Source organism: Blennius ocellaris (assembly GCF_963422515.1).
Source record: "Blennius ocellaris genome assembly, chromosome: 13".
In the NCBI taxonomy this organism is placed as follows: Eukaryota; Metazoa; Chordata; class Actinopteri; order Blenniiformes; family Blenniidae; genus Blennius; species Blennius ocellaris.
In genome coordinates, this window is record NC_137662.1 from 22,334,108 (window position 1) to 22,356,471 (window position 22,364).

At 43.8% G+C, this 22,364-nt stretch overlaps 1 protein-coding gene across 1 annotated transcript in view; it reads right to left on the minus strand.

The window, feature by feature from the left end:
• srbd1 (S1 RNA binding domain 1) overlaps positions 1 to 22,137 on the minus strand; it is a gene marked incomplete at its 5' end in the record, with an annotated part of 54,757 nt that extends 32,620 nt beyond the window's left edge. The window contains 13 exons of the mRNA XM_080507853.1: positions 8,766 to 8,873; positions 8,980 to 9,079; positions 10,689 to 10,846; positions 11,036 to 11,143; positions 12,135 to 12,238; positions 17,495 to 17,681; positions 17,825 to 17,921; positions 19,144 to 19,282; positions 19,444 to 19,561; positions 20,556 to 20,722; positions 21,005 to 21,241; positions 21,420 to 21,909; positions 22,124 to 22,137. Of these exons, the coding sequence (XP_080363979.1) occupies positions 8,766 to 8,873; positions 8,980 to 9,079; positions 10,689 to 10,846; positions 11,036 to 11,143; positions 12,135 to 12,238; positions 17,495 to 17,681; positions 17,825 to 17,921; positions 19,144 to 19,282; positions 19,444 to 19,561; positions 20,556 to 20,722; positions 21,005 to 21,241; positions 21,420 to 21,909; positions 22,124 to 22,137 (2,027 nt within the window). The remainder of the gene's footprint in view (positions 1 to 8,765; positions 8,874 to 8,979; positions 9,080 to 10,688; positions 10,847 to 11,035; positions 11,144 to 12,134; positions 12,239 to 17,494; positions 17,682 to 17,824; positions 17,922 to 19,143; positions 19,283 to 19,443; positions 19,562 to 20,555; positions 20,723 to 21,004; positions 21,242 to 21,419; positions 21,910 to 22,123) is intronic.
• Positions 22,138 to 22,364: the final 227 nt, after the last annotated feature.

Genomic DNA, 22,364 nt, shown 5'->3' on the forward strand with positions numbered 1-22,364 from the left:
CAGACACCTCGCGAGCATGAGCCGTGGAAGGAGGGAACAACACTGAGCACATACGTGGAAATCTAAACGGAGAGCGGGCCGGCCCACGGAGACCTGATTGTTTTTTCGAGAAGGAAGAAAAGACAATTCGCCGCCTCCGGCGCTGACGGAGCGAGCGGTCAAGACATTGGGTGTAGTTTCAGTTTGCCGTCAGCTGTGGGCATGTATGTGCGTATCATCATCCTCATCATCATCATCATCATCGTCATGGCCCAGAGAGCTAACTAACCTTACTCCACATAATCTTGTCCTCAGCTTTGTTACAGCGAAACTCAATGAATCTCAACATCGTGAGACCAAAACTCCATTTGGACTTTCAAGTATGGCGGTAAAAAAAAAAAAAGTGCAAAGGATTTTTATGTGTGCTGTTCTTTTCAACCTGTTGAGCGTCAGGCAACATGGTTGCTTTGGACATTTGCTTGTTCATATGTTGCTGCTGAGGCGTCTGACGAGAAACTCGGGGGAGGAAAACTTTTCACTTTCAAGTGGGGAAAAAAAAAAAGAAGATCAAACTCGGAAATTCTCACCGGTAAATTTGATCCTTTAAGCTAATTTGACCTCATTTCAGACATGCAACTCTGCTGGACTTATTCACCGTCTGTTTGGGTGATCGGTTGTAACTGTTCACTTTGATATTTGATTTTGAGCAGGCGTGAAATAAAATAAAAACTTGAAAATTAAAAAAAAGAAGAAATTAAATGAACTTACACAATTCTATTTAACATGAAAAGGTTAACGGAAAAGCTTGCGGCTAATCAATCATATCCTATTTAAAGTAAAAACTAAATTAACGGAGCATTTGTAGTTTGCCAGCGACAAAAGACACAATTTCTAGATGTGTAATCTCTGGATTATATTGCCAACAAAAAGAAAACTACAGTCGTGTGTTTGCTGTTGAGGACGTAACATTATTTGTGATTTATCCCAATTTGGGGGGGATTTGACGTGTTGATCGTTGCTCAATGTCATATAAACACTTCCAACCAGTTTCCAGACACATAAAGGGAATATAAATGCACTTTACAAATTTCATGTTTAAACCTCACAAGCGTTTGTCAATGTAATGTCTTTTGTATATTTTTTTTGTCTTTTTTCACTGTTTTTAAGACGAAAACAATCTCCTCTGAAGGATAAGAAAAGTTGAGCCTTGTACTTTATCGGAGGAGTTTAACTTTTTTCGCGAAGTGTTTGGCTTTGAGTAGTTCTGTCCAACAAATCGAAAGCAGCTGTTCCACGTCTCAACCTCAACAGCATTCTTCACCGCCGTCGTCCACCTTCAGGACCGACGGCGCTGAAGCTCAGCCCAGCTGACGACGGTCGGACGAGTCGGCAGAGTAAACAAAGAGAACTCCACACACGTGTACACATCCTCGGGAAACGTGGCGTCACCGTTTCTACCCAATATGCTCATGTAAGTGGACTGCGGGAAGGGGAAAAAAAAAAAAAGCCCCGCACAGGGAGATCAAGCCTCGGAAGAGGAAACCGAATCTGCCGTTCAGAAGTGTTTTGAAGAATCGAACAATCGCCAGAGGCTGCAAACAGCTTACGACATGGCCTGCGTAGGCGGGAGAATGTTTCTCCGCCACAGTTTGATGTCACTATCACGGTAGAGAATGGTAAAAAAAAAAAAAAACAGTGGTATCAATGTGAGCGATCTTCTCGAAAGAACACAAAAACAAGAAACGCCTCCCGACGAGGGGAAACACAACCGCAGCCTGTCAGGGGGGGGAAGAAGAAAAAAAAAAAAAAAAAAGTTAACAGCAAAGCAACACACTGTTGTTCTCCCACATGGGAAACCTGGCGAGCCGATGCTAAGTGCTCCTATAAGCCCTGACAAGAACCTGCATGCTCCATCAGTGTTAAAGCACAATGACAACCAAGGTCACACCGCATCAGCGCACACGCACACACACACGCACACACGCACTAAGTGTGTGCAGGTTAATTAACATGGAAAAGTGGAGTCGTACCAAACACAATACATGTGTATCATCTGTCTTTACATCGTTGGGGTGGAAGCCGTGTCGCAAATAACCTGACGTGATATTCAGTGAGGCTCGTCTCTCAACCAGAGACGCATTGTTCCACTTTAAAATCACGGAAGTTACTTTGTTTGACAAGTAATGGACAATCTGTGTGATTTAGTCCTCCGCTGAGCAAAGACGATGGGGAAATGAAAACGCATCCACGCCGTCATTTCAACCATACAGCTGGACAGGAAATTACTATTTTTGTGTGTCCAGTAAAAGATGAGATAACTGGATTGCTAAAATACTTCTAATTCACTATGAATTCCCTTAATTGACCACTTGCACTGCCAACACTGGTATTATTTTTTACTATAGTATGTTTATTGTACTTTTATTCTACATTTTGCCGCCCCCCCCATCATAGTTTAATTTCCTTGTATTTCATCTTACTGTATACTTTGCTTCGAACTTATTAGACTTTATTATAGTTTGTGATTTTTATCTTAATTTTTTAGTTTAGTCCTATTTTATTTGATTTATTATTACTTTTTACTGTAAATACTTTTGGCCCTTAGAGTTCTTGATAGTCATTGTATATAAGATTCCTCTATTCTTATCTAACTGTTTGCACATTTCTTGTCTTTCCTACTCACGAGTCCTTAAGAGCAGAATGTAACAAGTACATTTCTCCATTGTGAGATCAACAAAGGCTTATCTTATCTTATCTTATGAATTGTGTGGCGGAGTTGGCTAATAATAGCAATTTTATGTTTTATGTTATGGTTCTCTCCAATATCAATCGTTTCAAGTAAATGTTTTAATCAATAGATGAAGTCAGCAAAAATGAAGCTCTCAAGAAATAAAATGAACGACTTCTAGTCATGCACATTGTCCAATACAACTTGTACAGTTTACAGAACAACATCGTAGCAGGGTGGGTCTTTTCGAAATATTATTTCTCTTGTTTTTGTTTTTAAAAAAAAAAGAGGACGGTGATAAAGTAAAGCGAGTGGAAGATGAAACTAATGCCCGTCGTGTCGGGGACGGCTCATGACAAAACCTGCAATGCATGCAGCCGCCGGCGCCAGAGACTCGGTTGTCACGGGCGCCGGATCTCCGCTGAGTCACCCGGACGACGTCGCCACGGCACCAGTCCATCACGGAGAGACAAGACGGTCACGTCTCCTCACTGGGGGAACAAACCTCACAGAGGAACGCTTCCCAACTGTCCTCAAACTGGAGATATATTCTCTCCACGACACCAACCATGCAGGGACGGGAAAATTATAGAATAATGTGTCATCGGCAAAAGCAGAAGTTTATGGTTAATTCCAACGATTGTATAGGTGGTGTGTTTCTGCAGATGTAGGATATTCAGCAGGACACCTTTTGCCTGCAGATCCACAAATTACCATAGTTTGACACCGAGTTGGTTTTTACGTTTTTAGGCCAAGACTGGGAGGAGAAAAAAAAAAACTGATGGAAGAGTGAAGCGGTGAGTACGATGAGTCGACTCAAACAGGACTGAGGCCATGAAAAACTGCAAGAACACGCAGATGCATGCAAGCACACACACACACACACGCGCACACACACACACACACACACACACATACACACACACACACACACAGAATACAGCGAAGGATGTCCCGCGGGCTGCCATTTCTGGCTGTCATTCCAGCTGAGCACTGAGGCAGAAGGACGGGGAGCAGGAGAGGGAAGGAGAGGAGAGGGTGGAGGAGAGGGTAGGGTGGGGGTGGGTGGGTGGTTGGGGGGGTGACACAATGAAGGCTCAGAGGGAGACGGGAAGCAGACGGCGCAAATGAAGCCGAGGACTTTAATGAACTGCCGCATAGTCGAGGTTGACGGGGGGGGGGGGGGGGGGGGGGGGGGAGGAAGCCGGCCTAATTACAATCACCAGCACGTGTGTTTAGTACAGGTACGTAAGGCACGGAGTCAAACGTGTAATACCTCAAAAAGACCACAGAACTGCCAGGGCGAGGAGGGAGGGGTAAACAAAAAAGAAGCTTTGACTGTTACTCTTTTACAGCAGGAGTGTAACGTTGCAGATCAAAACTCATGTCTGTTGTACTCTTCAGGGCAAAATCTGTTAATATCTGGTGGCGTGAGCCAACGACAGAAAACACAGTCTGACCCTACAGGTCAAAGACTATCGAGACCTGCTTCGGCTTACTTCAGCCTACAAATACAGACGGATATATATGTAATATAATATAATAATAGAAAAGCACAAACTTGCGAAATATACTGGGGAAACTGGGTCAATTAAGGATTTCCACCGGGGGACAGTCACAGCGAGCAGCGCGACCCCTCGCTGCGCCTGACGCTACATCGCTATTCTCCGTCAACCCCATCATCTCCGTCGCCGTAGTAATGAGGCTTCTTTAATGGCAAGTCGGGGGGTCGGCCGCGGGTCAGTCGGCAGGGGAGTGAGACCCTGGTAGTTGGCGGCGGCCGTCAATCCCCGGGGGCCACTCGTCCACGGCCGACCTCTACTCATCACCACGCTGATGTCTTGGTCAACATTTAAGACATTAGAGGCCAACGTGCACCCAGATGTCTTTTGAAATAAAAAAAAATTAAAAAAAGGGTGCGTGAATAAACATTGCTTGATTTATCTGCAAAGCAGGTGTGTATATAACCCCAGCAACCTGAGCTCGAACACGCCTCTGAAGGGCAAAGCACATTTATTTGTATAGCATGTTTGGTACCCGAGGGGCTCCAATGTGCTTTCCATCAATTAAAAACCAGAGCAGGACAACAAAACAGGCACGCAATTCGAAAGCACCGAGATTGAAGGCATAGGACAGGGTGAAAGTGGAGGCCTGGTGGTGTTTAGAACCTCAAACCCGAACAGGCCGTTTTCCCAATTTTATATGCTGGAAGGATCCATTTCTATCCGTTTGCTAAAGGTTTTCGAATTTAGTGGGTCAAGCTGAGTGGGATATTTTCTGATATCCCAAAGAGCATGTTAAATATGTTATGAACGATCCACTTAGGGTGTTGAAACAAGCTGCAAAAACTCTAAAAAACAAACAAATAAATACTTTTTTTTTTTACATTTAAGAGGAAAATGACAAATATATACTGAATCCTATGTTTTATACTCTTTTATTAGTAATAGTAGTTATATTATCTTTACCACTCATGTCTGTTCACATGGTTTCTAAAGAATCTGAGTAAAAAAGAAGAATAATAATAGAGGGAAATTGCACCCCGCCCCCCAAGTTACTACTTTTTTACTATCGACTCAAAATAGAGTTAAAAAGAGAAGTTTAAAATGAACCACACCCAATGTAGCCTATATATATATATATATATATATATATATATACCCAAAGTGAAACCACGCTCCGAGATGTGGAGGGGAAATCCAGCTTAAAGGAAAACCGAGGGCGGAGCGACTGAGTCCAAGTGATTCAGTACACAAGGCTTTTCTAAAACGCACCTCACGGTTTCATTGTGTAAATATCTGAATATGATAATAAAACCAAAATGTGGTGAAGAAAGTTAAAGTATTGTAGTAGTAGTAGTAGTAGTTATACAGACGAATACAAATATGAAGACGATGATGAAGAAGACAAATGTGACACGTGTAAAGACAAATACGACGACGATAAAGAAGACAAAGATTAATATAGACACGGCAAGAATGAACAGGACAAATACAAAAGCAAAGGCGGACAAAACAGTGATGATGATGATGAAGTTGAATATAAACAAGATGAATACGAAGAAGACGAGCACAAGAAAAAGAGCAGAGGAGAAAAAAGAAAGACGAACAAGAGGAAGAAAAACAAGGTAAAATGGAAAAAAGAAGAAGGCCGAATGATAAAAAAAAAAAAAAAGGAAGCAGGAAAAAGTAGACAAACAAGAAGATAAACGAGAATCAGAAAATGACAGATACGAAACACAAAGAACAAAAAAATAATGAAGGTGAAAACCACAAAGAAATAGAAGGAAGAAGAACAAGATGGTGACAGAAATGAAGAAGCAAATAGGAAAAAGTGTGGAAGGAAGGAAGGAAGGAGGTAAGGAGTTCAACCACAACAGCAAAAACACACAAAATTCTGCTTCAACATCTCTCTTCTAATTCCGAGTCTGCATCAGCCTCAGTCCAAACAAACCGAAGAAAGACAGAAGACCAGGAGCCTGGAGCGAAATATCGTCTGGATAACAACAACCACATTTTGATGGCCCATGTCAAAAAAAAAAAAAAAAAAAAAAAAACCTTTCTGAACTCCAAAAGTTCATGCACTTACGAAAGCTTTTATTCCACAAGCCACAGTGAAAGACAGACTATTAACACATGTGCTACGTGCTGCAAAAAAATGCAGCTAATCTTATTTGGTGATATGGGACATTCAGCGAGAACCACATCAAGCAGGAGCCCCACATTCTTATGTGTTGCTAAAAGCACGAAAGCCGACAGCTGCGGCAAAGCCCCCCCGAAAAAAAAAAGAAAAATGAACAAGAGAGACATTATATCAAGATGTGAAATTCAGCCGCTCTAAAAGGTGCTCGAATAAAAATAAAAATGTCCGTCGTGAAAATAATCAAGTGGACAGTAACTTAATAAACGCCTTTCTTTGACGGAGTCGACAGAAAATGGAACGTTGGAGAAAAAAAAAAAAATATGGACGACCTCTCCAGAGGTGTGACCTCTCCAGTGTGTGTGTGTGTGTGTGTGTGGGTGCGCGAAGACACTTAAGGAAACTTCTCCAAACATGCTGGCGTCCAGCTCCCAGTCGTTTTTAGGCTGTGGTCCCACGGCTAAACCCCCAAATCAACAAACACACATGGAACTCCGCGACGGCTGCAGGCGGAGACGGAGCGGGCGGAGCGGCCGGTGGTTATTATGCTTGGACGGAGGCGCTGCGCCGTTGTATTCTTAAGTTTGGCCGGGGCCCGGCTAGAGACACGGAATCGACCACAAAGCGTCTCTTTAATTGAGCCCGAAGTGCAACAAAGACCAGATGGCTTCAATAGACAATATTCACTTGAGGACACGTTCAAATTTGTCTCTCTCTCTCCATCTGCGTCCCGTTTTTTCTTTTTTTCTCTCTCTCTCTCCCTCTCGCTCCCTCACATATTTCGATTTGCTCCGACATTCCTCGTCCTCCTGCTCCCCTTTCGTTTAATGTTCTGTACTTCTATCGTCACGTTCTCACTCCAATGAAAACCTTTTGTTTTAACCCTTTTTCTTTTTTGAACCAGGTTCAAACTTTACGCCGACAAAAGACTTGTTTCAGTCGTCTTCGTCCCACCGAGAGGTGTGTTCGCACTCGTCACGTCTGGCCGGTAAAACAAACCAGCCATTCATCCGCGACGCGTCGACAAGTCGGAACGAGTCTCTTTGAACTGCGGCGCGGGCCGGAGAACCGCGGCGCCCCGGGTACGGCGTGGAATATTGTCAAACCTTCGCCAGGTGGCAGAGCCGCTACAGCAGGAGGTGTCAAACATGCGCCATGTGATTTTTTTTTTTTTAAAGTATAAATATGAAAACTGACAGAGGCTGATCTAAAAACCACGAGATTGGCAAAAATGCCCTTGGTCACAATTTGACCCCCGACATTAATGCATCTGTGGAGGTCACATACAACGCCTTTCACAATAAAACAATGAGTCCAATTTATGTGAAGTGATACTTTAGACACGTAAACTCGAAAAAATTTGCAGGTGATGACAAATTGTTTTAATCCTGAATAGAAATACGATATCCAGATACAGGTGACTGAGGGTTTTTTTTTGCAAATATAATAATATCTGATTTCCTTTAATATGTATACTTCAGAATAGACTGGCAAATCCTTGCAGTTACAAAAGGATCAAAAGAAGGAAAGACTTTGCATTTGTCCATATCTGCAGTTTAATATGTTCTGTTTGACTTGTTTGGCCTCCAGAGGTCAGGTTAGGTTGGATGTGGCCCCTCAACTGAAAAGAGTTCGACACCCCTACTTTACAGTGTTAATCAATACATCCAGCGGAGGACGATGCATTTTATTGATGTGGGACAACGTTTCCAATCAAGGCATTATTGAAACGGGTTAAAATAACTGGCCTGAAGAAATGATTTGGAATGAATGCATTGTGGACTTGTCCATGAAAATAATGACAAATAATTAAATATAGTGACGGAAAATGCCAGAAACCACAATCAAACCTGGCGTCACACCAAGATGCCTTCATAAACAACTCAGAGGAACAGTGATGTGGCACTTCCTGCTTCTACATTTGTTTGGAAAACAAACTGCTGTATGGTAATTGGTTTTTACTTTATTGTTTCACTGGGAAATGTTTGAATGCCAATATTTAATATGAATGAAGTTCATATGAATGAAAAGATGCCATTCAAAGTAACTAAAACTCTAAATTGCATCACTAAGAACTTTCACTTGAGTCTCACTTAAAGTACTTTCAACATGTAATTAAGCAGAGATTAAGCAACGTATGATTTTACATTATTTTTTTGGATTAAATGCATTATTTACATCCCGAATTCAAGCAACGCAGGTGGACTGAGGAAGACATGCCCAGCACTAAGTCATTTTTAACTATTCAAAAAGTAACTATTTCCCACTGTTGTTCCATTAGAATCATATTAAATGAACACAGTGGATCTGAAAGTCCGATTTAAATAGTCAACTGTCTTTCTGGTGTTCACTGGGTCTCCTTTCAGGTCCAGGACTAAAATTCAGGGCGACTGCAGCAGACGGTGGACAAAGACCTTACCAGTAAGACACATCCAGAGGTTGAAAATAACGCCTGGAGATGAGGTCGGAGAAGAAGGACTCGGTTTCACGACACGCCGTGCCGTTGCCGATGACGACCTTGGTACAGCTAATGTGTGTGGGGGGGGGGAACAAAACAACAACAAGAAAGAAACATGAGGCTCAGAATTCCATTTCTCTATTTTCAGTGAGTGTTGAAAGACAACAAACAGTACTTGTGTTTGACCATGAGGTGGCGCAGTTTGTCTGCTTCTCTTTGGTGGGCTGAAGGGCCTGAGTTGTGCAGGTACACAACATCCGTGTCAAGGATCTGACCTGGGAGAAAAAAAAAAAAACCCCACAATGACACTGATGACACGAGACGGCGGCAAGCCGGCTCTAAACTACCCAATGGTACGTCGGCGCTGTAACGCCGTCTAATGGGGCGGCGCCGTCTGAAACTAATCAAATCATTTCAACGGGATCCGCCGTGTCTGAGCCACCGCGGGACGTCCAACTCCCGCCGCGTCCTCGGCGGAGGAGCGCGGATCTGAGAGGACAGCCCTGTCGGTGGGGGGGTGGGGGGGGGGGGGGGGGGGGGGGCAGCCACCGGGCGGCGACGGATGCCGCGCCGGACCCCGACACCTGATATAGGCCTACGTCTGTCTGCTGTAAGTGGGTCAGCAGGACCTGTGGCCACGCCATCAGTCACCCAGAGGGTGGGACTTCCTGTCGCCCAGCAGGGGGTGAGGGGGGGGGTCGTACCTACTGAGAGACACGAGGACAACAACTGTGAAGCGGAGCAGACGCACGTACGTCACCCGCCGGGACCGCGCCAACTGGCATCGAATTTCTACTACTCCTACTTCTACTGCGACCGATACTACCGCTACTACTCACTACACACCTTCTGCTGACAACGTATATCTATTAGCAACAGGTCCTCCAGCCTCTCCTTAGACGTAGTTCTAGGTCTGATTCGGCTCTAAACTCAACATACTGTATTTGGCGTCTGCAAAAATTTGAATTAAACAGTTTAAACTGTGTACATGTAGCCACGGCGTGACTGAATAAATTAATAAACAACATTGTCAGCAATGTTGTTGCAGATTTAAAACAACAAATTGCAAAAAAAAATGTTTTTGTACATTCGGAACATGTGTATTAAAACTGCATATTGCCGTTTACTTTAAATGCCCGAGGCTCACTTCAAGTACCTATTTCTGTTTAAATGCTGGATTTCCTGGATTATTTTTTTTAATTATGACATCTTGTAGTTAATAGCTGTTGAGATTAGGAGATAGGATTCATAACTTCTTACATGGTGGTTATATACTTGCAATATGCACAAAATTTCGATAATTTCAAATTGTCTATAGTAGATTAAATTTTTTTGTTTTCCCTTTTCACAGTAAAAAAAAAAAAAAGTGGGGGAAAGTGTGTGATTATTTATATAACTACAGTATTTTTCGGGAAAAAAAATTGTGACTTAATAAAGAAGTTATCAGTTTTAGCCTCTTGAGGAAAAACAAAACTCACACTGGGAAAAGTCGTCAATATAGCTTATAAACCTCCACACTCGACGCTCTCATCACACTTTCAGTTTAAAATGCTCTTAAAAAAAAAGATTTGTAGTTTTACTTTTAAATCCGAATTTTCTTTGGTAATGTATTTCAACATTTCATGATTTTCCCCACGGGTCACTTTTATTTTCTCTCTTTTCTTTCCATGCACATGGTACTAAACTTTTCTAATGTAATTTGTGCACAGGGCTTTTCTATTTGATGTCAGCTGTCACTCATCATCACATCTGTTCTGTACTTCATTCACACCTCAAGTCCCTTTAAGTGTCTGGCATTTTCTGTTCCAACAAGTCATTTCCAGGTTCCAGGCCGGGGGAGAAAATAAAAGCCGCGACTCTGAGGACGCGTCGTCATTCACTCACTGGTGGGCGACAGGACGGCCAGTTTGCAGCCGTGTCTGAAGCCGGGGTCCACCGCCATGACCACGCAGCCTCTGACCGGGCCCACCAGCAGCAGCTTACGGAGGTTCCTCGCAAACATGGTGATGGACTCCTTCTCTGCCGCAGTCGTCAGTTTAGTCCTGGAGAGAGGAGGAGCCGGAGAGAAATGAGAAAGGAGATAACGGAGAGGGAAGATAGATCACGGTTTAAAAAAAAAAGAATTACGGAGAAAACTGTGAGACAAAGGAGTGGGTGTTAGGTTTATAGAAAAGAGAAATAGTACAGGGCGTGAATTAAGACGGCAGAACAGAAAAAGAAACTTCAAGTACCTGTAACTCCGACTGAGGAAAGGCAGAATTAGCCTTTTATAAGAGTCCTCCACTGCATTCTGGATGATCACATGATGTTGCTCCCTTCCAAATGTCTTCGGCCTCCACCTGCCAACAATCCATGTAACAACAACAACAACAACAACATCATATTTATTATTTTGATTTCACCCCATTCTCTTTCAATCAGTTATTTGCATTATACATGTTTGCCCACTTCGCACATTCAACAGCTGAATACCACTGTTAGACTTGCTTCAACTTTAATTAATTCAGCCACTTGGGGACGTAAATCAGAAAAAGTCATTGGATTTTGTTATCCACATGAACATGGATGCTATGATACACTGCAGAATAGTTTTGTAAATTAAAATTCCAAAACTCGAGAAAATATTTTCTTTTTTTGGGGGGAAATAAAAAAGAAAAACAATTTCATACATTTGAGTTTGTGTGTGTTTTTTTTATTTTTCCTCCACTTAAATCAAATTGTCTGCATGGTCTCATCTAAAAACCAAAAGTAATTGAACCAGAAACATAGAAATAAGGAGCTGCAGCAACCAATAATGTTATCAGTTATCATATCATAATAACATTCTGACAATATTCTAATCAGAGTTAGAACTTATTTAAAAAATCCTTTCCAAATGTAATAACTGCAGCAGATAATGACATGTACATGGGACGGACAGCATTTCATAGAAATTTATTTTAAATCAGGTTTTTAACCTATCAAAAATAAGTATAGTGGATGGAATACTCATTATTTGGGTATACATACTGTACTATACAGCCTTCTCTCTCACGTATGTGAGTAAAAAATACTATAATATATACATTTCTAGCTTTATTACATTCAATGTGGCAATTATTGCATGGTGATTATTGCATTATCGGTTGCCGCAGGAGCCTTTATCGTCTCTTATATAAAATGTTCTGTAATGTTTAGTACTGTGGCATCAATCAAGACCTTTCTTTTTTGTTTTTATAGCATAAATACTTAGTTAAATATGGTCATTTCCCCCCAAACATGGGTAAACTACTGAGAAAGTATTTTGTGTCAGTGCATGTAAAAGGTGCTTCTGATTGCAGTTTTTCGGACCTGCCATCGAGGCACCACCTCGAAAATTCACTCTTCACCCTGTCGGGAACGTTCACCTTCACCGTCAGGATCTTCAGGCTCTCTCCTCGGTTAATGGCCAACGTCTGCACACACAAACACACACATATATATATATATATATATATATACACATGTGCAAATATGACATGAATGGCATCACACAGGTTTGTTTTGTTTTTTTGCTTTAATGCAACCGACTGTCGGAACTGTGCAGACGGCTTCCGCAGGTGAATTAAAGACGACATGCTTGGTGCAGACTGCTTCATATAATACTGTATTATATCGCAGCTTCAATTATTTGACTCCACGCCTTTTAAATTGAGATTTTACGACCGATTTTCCGACAGCTGGGACTGGCTGCACAGAGTGAAGCGCTTGGATGGACTTTCCACAGCGAAAAATATAAATAGTCGCTTCTGTTTAATGCGGCATCATATTTTGTTCAAGATTATTATTACTAGTTACTGCATATATGAGAACCGTACATACCCAACTCATGCGCCGCCTCGCACTAAAAAAAAAACTGCATCTGAACTCTCCACACACGCAAGTTAAGAAAAATTAATAAATAAATAAAAGAAGGAAAGAAGTGATGAGCCTGGGAGTATTTCCCGTGGCCGGGCCTGTTGTGTCGCGTTGTTGTGCCACTTCCCCCCTCGGAGGAACTGCTACATGCTGTTAAGCAAACAGTAGTAAGTGTCTGACCTTTTCAGCGGGGAACCTTTAGCCCGCCACGGAAACAGGGCCAGGGAACGAGACGTCAATCTGGAGCCCAAGCGGAAGAGGCGAGCTGACAAATGCCACCACTACGCCACCATCAGCACTGAGTCCGCGAGGCCTACACCCCCCCCCCCACCCTCCACCCCCACCCTCCACCCTCACCCCCCCACCCACACCCACTCACGGTGCCACAACCATTACCACTCAGTAGCACCCGTGGATGTAGATAAACGCAGCACACAGCTAATGGCGTGGCGGCAGCGAACGTTAATGCTTGAATAATGATGAAAGTTTAGATTTTCCCCCCTCAGCTGGCATGTTTTTGTTGTTGTTGTTGTTTTTTTTTACCCCCCGCCCTGAGCCGCCTCACCGACTGCGATGGGATTTCTGAAGCGATCTTCATCAAAGCGTTGAAGTTTAACATGTTGTCAAAGAGGGGAAAGCAAAACGCTTCGCTTTAAAAAGTGGTAAATGCAAAAAAATGAGACTATTTGGAGTGATGCAGGCTGACGTCTGCATGTCAGACGCTGCCGTCTGCCGGGTGTGGGAATTAGCAAATAGGCAACAACATAAATAAATGTGTATTCTGTCGTAACGAATAAGAAATGATGGACAGAATGGTTGGCGTGTCCTAATTTAACAAGCAGAAAAGCCCCACGCACAAAAAGACTTTAATTTTTTCCATTCTTTTTTTTCCTTTATATTTTATATTAAATATTTTTTGGTTTTCTTCTGAATAATTCAAACTTATTAACTGATTAAAGACAACTTTAATATACTTTTTAACCAGAGGCTGCGAGTATCAAGATTGATTCAAGAGTAAGGATCAAAATTGGAATGATTTCAATTTATGACGCAGTAAAAACTGACAAAATAGTTCCCTTTTAAATGCATTTGAATGAAATTATCTCCAAAAAAAAGACCCCATCTTTCAGAAGTTGATGAAGATTTGCCGCCTGCAGGTGTACGACTGATCTGCCGACTCTGAACCGGCTGTTGCTTTAAGGTATTTAGCATTTTCACAATTAAAAATAAATAAAAAAGCTAAATAAATCACAGAAAGTAATGACGCATCTAAAAGCGCCAGGCCCGGACGGTGGCGTGACGCCTGTCCGTGCTCAGTCGATCTCTGGGGGGGGGGGGGGGGGGGGGGGGGGTGACGAGCGTCAGAGCGCCAGATGACGAGCGCGCAAGCGTCGGTCTGCATTTCTCTCCGTTTCACCCTGGGAAGGGTCAGTGGCGGCAGACGGAGGGTGATCCCAGAGCGGGGGTGATGTGAGACAGAGCGCCGGAGTGCGTCGGTGCGTCGGACGGGGGCCAGGAGTGACAAGGTGGCCGAGTGCCGGCCAAACCCTGACGAGAGCGGACAGACCCCCAGTCTTTTCCCTCGACGGCCCTCGACCCCCCCCCTTCCCGCCTCCGCCGGCCTGCAGGGGGACGGCAGCCGGCCAGCGACCCTCCTCTCCCTGGCCGTCTCCCCCTCTCTCTCATCCTTTCTTCGGAGGAATACTGTCATCAACACATCCATCCATCCCACATATCAGAGGAGAAACAGAGGCACGTACCAACTTGACACACACACACACACACACACTTTTGCAGCACTTTTTGACCCGGCTGACACACGAGCAGGACGAGTGTGGTTAGATAACAGAGAGATAAAGCTGCCGCTGGACTTTCTCGTCTGGTGTCCTAAAGACGGAGTAATATTGCTACTTTGGGTTTCGAAAACTGACAGGATGCATCCATACGGTGGAAGATGATGTCATCATGAAGGAGCCAGCAAATATTGAACGAATAAAGAAAATGATACAAAGATTTAGATTTGTATTTCATGTCACTAATATAGAACTATTTACATGACCTAGTTACAATTACACTGTCCATTTTTAAAACTCGTCTTAAAACCCATTTTTATTCTTTGGCTTTTACCTCAGCGTGAGACTTCGTTTTTTTTATTTTTATTGTTTTAACTTTTTATGTTTTGTTTATTGTTTTACCATCTGATTGTTTTTATTGTTTTAATGTTTTTATTTTGCCTCTTAGATTTTTATTTCAATGTACAGCACTTTGTCTCAGCTACGGCTGCTTAAAGCGCTTTATAAATAAAGTTGAATTGAGTCGAGTTAAGGTCATGTATAACAGTTTATACAAGAGCAACTACCAGAAAAAAATCTCTATTTTTGTAAGATATAATCTGGTTTTATTTGTCACTATAATCCCTACGTGTCTATTGATCATGTCTGCAGTGCGCTTCGAATATATTCATATCATCGGACTATTTCCAGGGATCAACAAAGCAGAAATGCTTTAAAGAGAGAAATATGATTTTCACTCATCCGTTCTCGGTGTCGGAACCATTATCATTATTATTATTATTATTAACAGCACAAGTGGAACCGAGCAAATAGAAAACAGATTATTGCTCATCATTTTAATTTCCAGTCCAAACCAGTTAACGTTTGTTTGGAAACCACACGTAGAGAGAGAACAGTGACGTGACGATCCATTATCCATTATCGTCCGCCTGCATGAATCCACGTCGCCACGCGCTCACTTAAACAACGTCCCTCATGTGAGTGACAGTAAACAGAAACTTGTTTTCCTGCACCTGCTCATCAAGAGGAAGTGTTGAATTGCCGGAGCAGATTCCACTTGCTGGAGCTGGTCTGCGGGCGAGCCCCCCCCCCGCACCGCCGCCACTAAACTACCGTTTGATCGGGACGCAAATCACATTAAAAAACAGCCCGCTGCGGCGAGGAGCCGAACGGCCGCCGATCGCTATGAGGTGAATCTGTACGCTCGGGGGGGAAAAAGACCTCAGATGGAATGTGACAGAATCACATCCGAGCGAAGCTTCATGCGTCGAGACGTGCGGCGTCCTGCCGCACAGCAACTTTCTGATCGCTCGGAACCGACGTGTCTTTATTCCTTCTTTGTCGCCGGATTCCTAAAACACTCGCGTGAGCAGCAGGAGACGTCGTTTTTTTTTCTTGAAACACATTTTGGATATTTGCTTTCATAATTTGCATATTCAAATTCGGTTGAAGTCATTCTCACAGTGGCTTTTTAATCATAAAGTGCATCTTTACATTAAATGTATGTGGTTTCACCTTCAGTCACGTCTCAATAAATCCAACCCAATATCTAAATGTGTGTTTGTTTGTTTTTTTGCTTCCTGGATTTGTTTTTGCACCACATCCAGTTGTTTTCCATCGAGAGCGGCTCAAACATCGCTCCCTTCACACAGCCCACTGCCGCCCCCCCCCTCCCAACAACCCGCCGGAGCCGGGGCTTAACAAAATGTGCTAAAGCAAACAGGCAAGTGTGTGCTCACACACATGCCTCCTGTCAAAACACATCTCCCACCTGCTCCCCCCTCCCTGCCAAGTTGACGGCTAGAAAAGGTTCATTTTCGCCGGAATCTGACAGCTCGCAGGGTCACAGCAGCCTGTAGATTAACGCTGCGTGACAAAGGCGAGTCATCGAATTAAAGGCCGCGCTTACACAGGAGCGGAGGGGGTGGAGGAGGAGGAAGGGGGGGGGGTGGGGGGGGGCTGAGGTTTAGTCAGAAAGAGAGGGAGGGAGGGCCGTTCAGAGCGGAACTGGAGATAAGTGAGGGACGCACCTCAACGCCACTCATCTGTCCCTGCTTTCCCTCCCTGAACTGCAAACCCAACCCCCCCACCCCCGTCCGTCTGAGGGCCCGCCTGTGGGCCCAGCAGCAGCAGCTGTCACTACAGGAGAGCGCCTGTCAATCAAAGCTTCCTAATCCAATGGCATGTCGGCAGGGGACATGTCACATATGTTAAAAGGAGAGAACCAGGGGACTCGCAGGGTTCGCTTGTGTGCGAGCAAGTGTGTGTGTGTGTGTGTGCGTGCGTCTGCGTTTAAATGACTGCGAGGCACAGTGTGGACGCCAGAGAGTGTGGCGGCGTGGCAGAGACGGCGGGTGATGGAAGCTGCGGTGACACATGAGGCCCGGGACCAACTCTGAGTAACCCACCAGTCACTAGAGGGACGGCGGCGGCGGCGGTGGGAGGGTGGGTGGGGGGCGGGGGGGGGGGTTGAGGGGGGGGAGATGTGACGGCACAAGCGAGGCGAGCTGCGACTGACGTGGGCCAGCATTCAGAAGTAGACAGAAGCGACACAAACGCAGACAGATGGTGCACGTTTCCTTTTGAACGGCCAAAGAGGTGTCGGTCAGAAAAAACACACGGTGCACCTTTCAGGTGGCATTTCCTTCGTTTGAATGTCTATCTGGTCCTATTAGTCACCCTGCAGAAAGGGAATAACAGTCTGCTGGAAGAATTGAAGAACTGGTCATGGGGGGAAGGGGGGGGGGCTTTCAAGTTGAATAAATTATGAAAACTTCCGTGCATAAACATGGCTTTGAGGGCCAACTGGGAACAGGAGTGTGTGATTCTCTGCGTCTCTGTCCAGGAAGCACTCGGCCTCTGCACCAACAACAACAACAACAACCATATTTTCCGTCACTTCCTTCCTTTTTCCATTTTGACGAGTACCGACCTTGCACATATACGGCGCAGAACCGAAATACAAGAGGGGAAAGAAATGAGCGAATAGGCGACCGACGCTAGCGACGACGCCCGTGATACCTGGTGGGGTTGGATGCGCTGGACGCTGCCGGTGAAGTCAAAGTACAGGTGGAACTTGTCAATGTCCTTGTTCCGGTTTTGTTCGGGTCCCACTTTTCCGTGGCCTTGGGCGGTTTTATCCTCCACCTTCTCCTTCAGAGCCGATTTGGACACGGACGAGTGGACGGTCACAGAGCTGCCCTCGCATCTGAGATCGAAAGGAGGAAATAAGAGGAGAAGAAAGAAGAAAGACGACCTTCAGGACACGCCACCAAAAAAAAAAAAACGGAAAGGCCTTTGTCAAACCGTGGGAACAGAAATGGGAGATTTTTTTGCTTGAGGTCTCCTCACAGTGTCTTTACGTAGGCGAGCGTCTCCGGGTCTTTGGCGATCATGTCAGCCAGGATGTGCTCCACACCTGTGGCCACTTCTTCCACTGTGGACAAGCCTTCCTCAGACACACCGGGATTAGAAGAAAAAAAAGAATCATGATTTCGCTTTGGTCAATCTTTCGGCGCACGTACGTCCTTCCCATTTAAACGTTGTAGTACATTCTCTCCCTTCCCTCCCGTTCAGACAATAATCTCAACAACGCCCCAGCATTAACGCTTCCTCTAAACCAGGGGTCGGCAACCTTTAATGCTCAAAGAGCCATTTGGTCCCGTTTCCCACCGAACACAACACCCAGAGAGCCGCACACATTTTATTTTGACAGTCCCACAGGAAGACCATGCCAGGACGACGCTACACACCAAACCTTCTTCACTGCTGGTTGACAACTTACAACTAATAAACTAAACTACATGAACTAAGCAACAAAAACACAATTATTACCGACACTACAAACCTAATATAACCCCCAATAATTACATTTAAAACATGACAGACAGAAACTCCCATGATGCATTGCAGCTCTCAGCTCCTTTATCGCTACACATTATTAAAATGAAAGATAAATGTGGGAGATCTGGATTATTAGAACCATGAGTGTGAGCGGTGTGGCTTTAATGTCCTGTAGTTGTTGTGGAATTCACTAGAATTTGCCGTCACTCTCAACAAATCCGCAATAAACCCTCCTGGAATTGTGAATGGGGAATGCCTTTTCCGAGCAAGACTATTTTTCCCTTTTAATGCTTGAAAATAAGCCACCGTAGAATCTTGATTTTTTTTTTTAAATAAATACATTTTTGTAAAACGTCTTAATTATGCAAATTCATTGTACCAGTTACAATGACGATAAAGACAATTGTGATTCTGATTCTGAATTAAATTAGCATTTTATGAATTATGTAAAAACTGAGTGGAATATAAGCTTTATTCTAAATCCATAAGTGTAAGGTTTTGCACTGAAACTTGTGCAACTGCAGAATATTTCTAAAAAGCAAAACTCACAGATATTGACTATTTAAAAGCATCCAACCAGCGGGAGAGAGAAATGCGCATTTTGTTGCCTTGATGGATCCAAAAATCCCTTTAGAATAGTACCTTATAATGTGAAAAGCATAACCAATGAGCTTGGAGGCCGCGAGGGGCCAGAATATTCTTCTTCCCACACTTAGAGTCGACAGTAGAAAAATACCTAGAAGCTTCTTGACAAAGTATAATGTTAATCTCCCCCATTTCTTTTTGTTTTATCTTATTGTGCGGATGCCCAGGTGCCAGTCTTTTACCTTGGGTACCGGGTTTCACCCAGGTTCTTAAATCCAGAGTGTGTGGCGACTCCATCAGTACGGAGGCAGCCGCTGCAAGGCCGAGGGCTTTGGCCTTGCGGGCTTTGGTCAGGTTGCTGCCTTTCTTATAGGGCGTATACTGCAGGGGGGGAAAAAACAACAAAAAACAACACAGGAACGCCGCTAAGATTACCATCGAGAAATACTCAAAGCCACTTCCAGGAGTCTAGAGGTGCGTTTAAAAGGCATAGATCAACCTGGGAAAAGAATTATGCTTCAGTATAAAAGCGTGACTCTGACCACGTGATCCAGTTCGTCAGCTGACCTGCAGCCCCTCAGATCTCGTTCTAACTCGGTTGTTAAAACTCCGTCCTTCTTCAGGGTCTGAATTATAGACTGGGTCTTCTTGGTAATGGCGCTGAAACCACAGAAGCACGTCAATGTAGACAGAATAAAACAAGCCTCAACGCTTGATCAATACCACCATCTAGTGGCCAATTGTAGTACTCTTGGTGGAAATAGAGTTGATGGACTTAAAAGATATGAACATCGTTGAAAAGTCCATTGGAAAATTCCTGATCTCACATATTAGTTTCGTATTCTGAGTTACTTTATTTCTGATTTTCTTGATTCATAAAATAGAACTATAAAAGAACCTTTTTTTTTTTCTTTTTTTTTAAGCGGTATCCAATCCAATCCACTTTATTTATATAGCACATTTAAACAACAAAGCGTTTCCAAAGTGCTGCACATGAGACTGCACATAAAAACAATCAAATTAAAACAATGCAAATTAGCGCCAACACTAAATAAGTATAAAACATATATAAAAATAAAAACAGATTAAAAACTGTTTTTTAAAAAACTACAAATAAGAAAAAAAACATTTAAACGAAATAAATAGAAATATAAAAACGCTTAAAAAGCAATAAAATAAATAAGAACAATAAAATAAATAAAAAGACACAGGGTATGAAATGCTTCACTTTATACGTAATCACTCGACATATGAAAACCTGTCCAGCTACATAAATATATTCTATACCAGCGGTTCCCCCGACCTTTTTTTTTTGCGCCACGGCCCGGTTTAACGTCAGACGAGAGTTTCACGGACCGGCCTTCAAGGTGTGGCGGATGAATACGACAAAATAAAAGGATACGACCGACGCAAAAACCGTGGCATTTTGTAAATGTAATAATAAACATGAATCCATGAGCGAGACACGCGTGAGTCATAGACGGACGTAACGGAGCGAATTCTGGCATTTTTCAAAATAAAACATCGTCCAGACAGCCGCTGTTCTCCACCACTTGTAGCAGCCAGTTACTGCCAGTCTGGTCACGATTCTTAATGTAATTAATTGCTGGTAATATACGGAATGCGAGTGTTTAGGTGGTTGCGGCTTCCTTACCATAACTCCTCGTATATCAACTGGATGTCTCGCACGGCGTCGGCGTCCATGTGGTTGATCATCTCTTTGCGGTACCGCACCATGAACGGCACCGTGTTCTCCTCTCGGAGCAGCGTGACGATGTTCACGCACACCCAGCGCTCCACGCCTGCCAGAGTGGACATCACCTGACAGGGAAAAACAAATACGCCAGGCAATGAAGACGCAAGCAGGCAAGTCGGCTCCTCTCTTAGGGGTCGTGTACCAACGGAGGTGATTAAACGAGTGTAGGAACGAGTGTTTGCGCAGCAACGGCAAGCGGCCGTCTCAAAAGCCGCTTACGACCGTCTTCATAAGGGCCTTTTAGCCTTTTCTTTAGTCTGACGATGACATCATGTCATCATACAACAAGACAAAAACAACACATTTCCAAGAGCCTATAGAAAAAAAAACAAAAAAAAAAACAATACCTCGATCAGGTCCCAGTTCATGTGGAGATCGTTCCTCACACACTGAGCCTGGGATGAGGATGAAGCACTGGGTTGTCCCCGACAGACACTGCTGGTCTTCTGTTTCTTCAAACAAGGCTCGTCGAAGGTGAAATCCTCCTCCGCTTCCTCTTTTTTGGGCCGAAGCCCTCCGAAGGTGGAGCCCCCGTCCGCCCATCTGTCTGGCTGATGGGCGTCTGAGACGATAAATGACACTCTCTACAAGAAAGCAACGAGGAGAGAGGAAGACGGGGAGTACCGAGAAATCAATTGCAAGCCATGGGTGTACTGTATCAAGTAGAAACACGACAGACTTTTAACATTTGTGTCCGATGTAATATAATACCGAAAGTACATATACAATCGCTTCTGGATCCCTCCGAGCCATCAATCATACCTCTTCCTTCATTCTGATGCTTGTCCCACTCTCTTCAGACCTATTCCCCTCGGGACAACCAGCTGGCATGTCTCTTTTGTCTTCTTCACCCTCTTTATTTATCTCTTGCCCAGCCAAGCCAGAGGCACCGGACTCCTTCAGACTTTCAGCAGCTTGTATTTTTCGCCCTGCAGCCGGTTTACGTGGCGCCCGAGGCTTTGGTTCTTTAGGCACTCTGGGTGCTTTGGGCACCCGTGGAGCTTTCGGTTCTTTTGGGGGCTTTGGCTCTTTTGGAGCCTTCGGGGGTTTTGGCTCTTTTGGGACTTTGGGCACTCTTGGAGCTTTCGGGGCTTTTGGCTCTTTGGGGGCCTTTTGCTCCTTGGGTTTGACGGTTCTCCCGGTTGTGGTTTTCTTTTCCCCCGCTTTTACAGCTCTGGCAGTCCTGGTGACTTTTGGTTTTGACGCTGGTGGGATCCACTCGTCACAATCCTCATCACTACTCTCCACAGATCTAATTGTAGAGACAGAGGAAAATACAAAACCATCAACATACAGTAGTACGTAGACCTCGACTGTGATTAACCAAAGACCAAAACAAAACCCGAAACAGTGATGAAGAGAGATGCGTGTCTGACCCTGCGTATGTTCATGCTGCTTTCGCAAAGAGAAATATGTTGGCACAGAAAACAAATGCATAAAAAAATTTTTAAAAAAAAAACACTTACATGTCAGAGTCCATAATTGTGTTGTTGGCTGGAAGTCTACACTTCGTCTATTAGGAAAGAGGTTCAGTTAGTAATCAACACATCACAGCTGTATCAGATCACATTTAAAATTACAGAAGCAACAGCAACTGTCTTTTAAGAGAGATTATTGAACCACAGACGTAGTAAATCTTTACAGATTAAAAAAAAATATGAACCTAGAGTTGCTAAATCGTCATGAAGAGATATGACGTTAAATTGC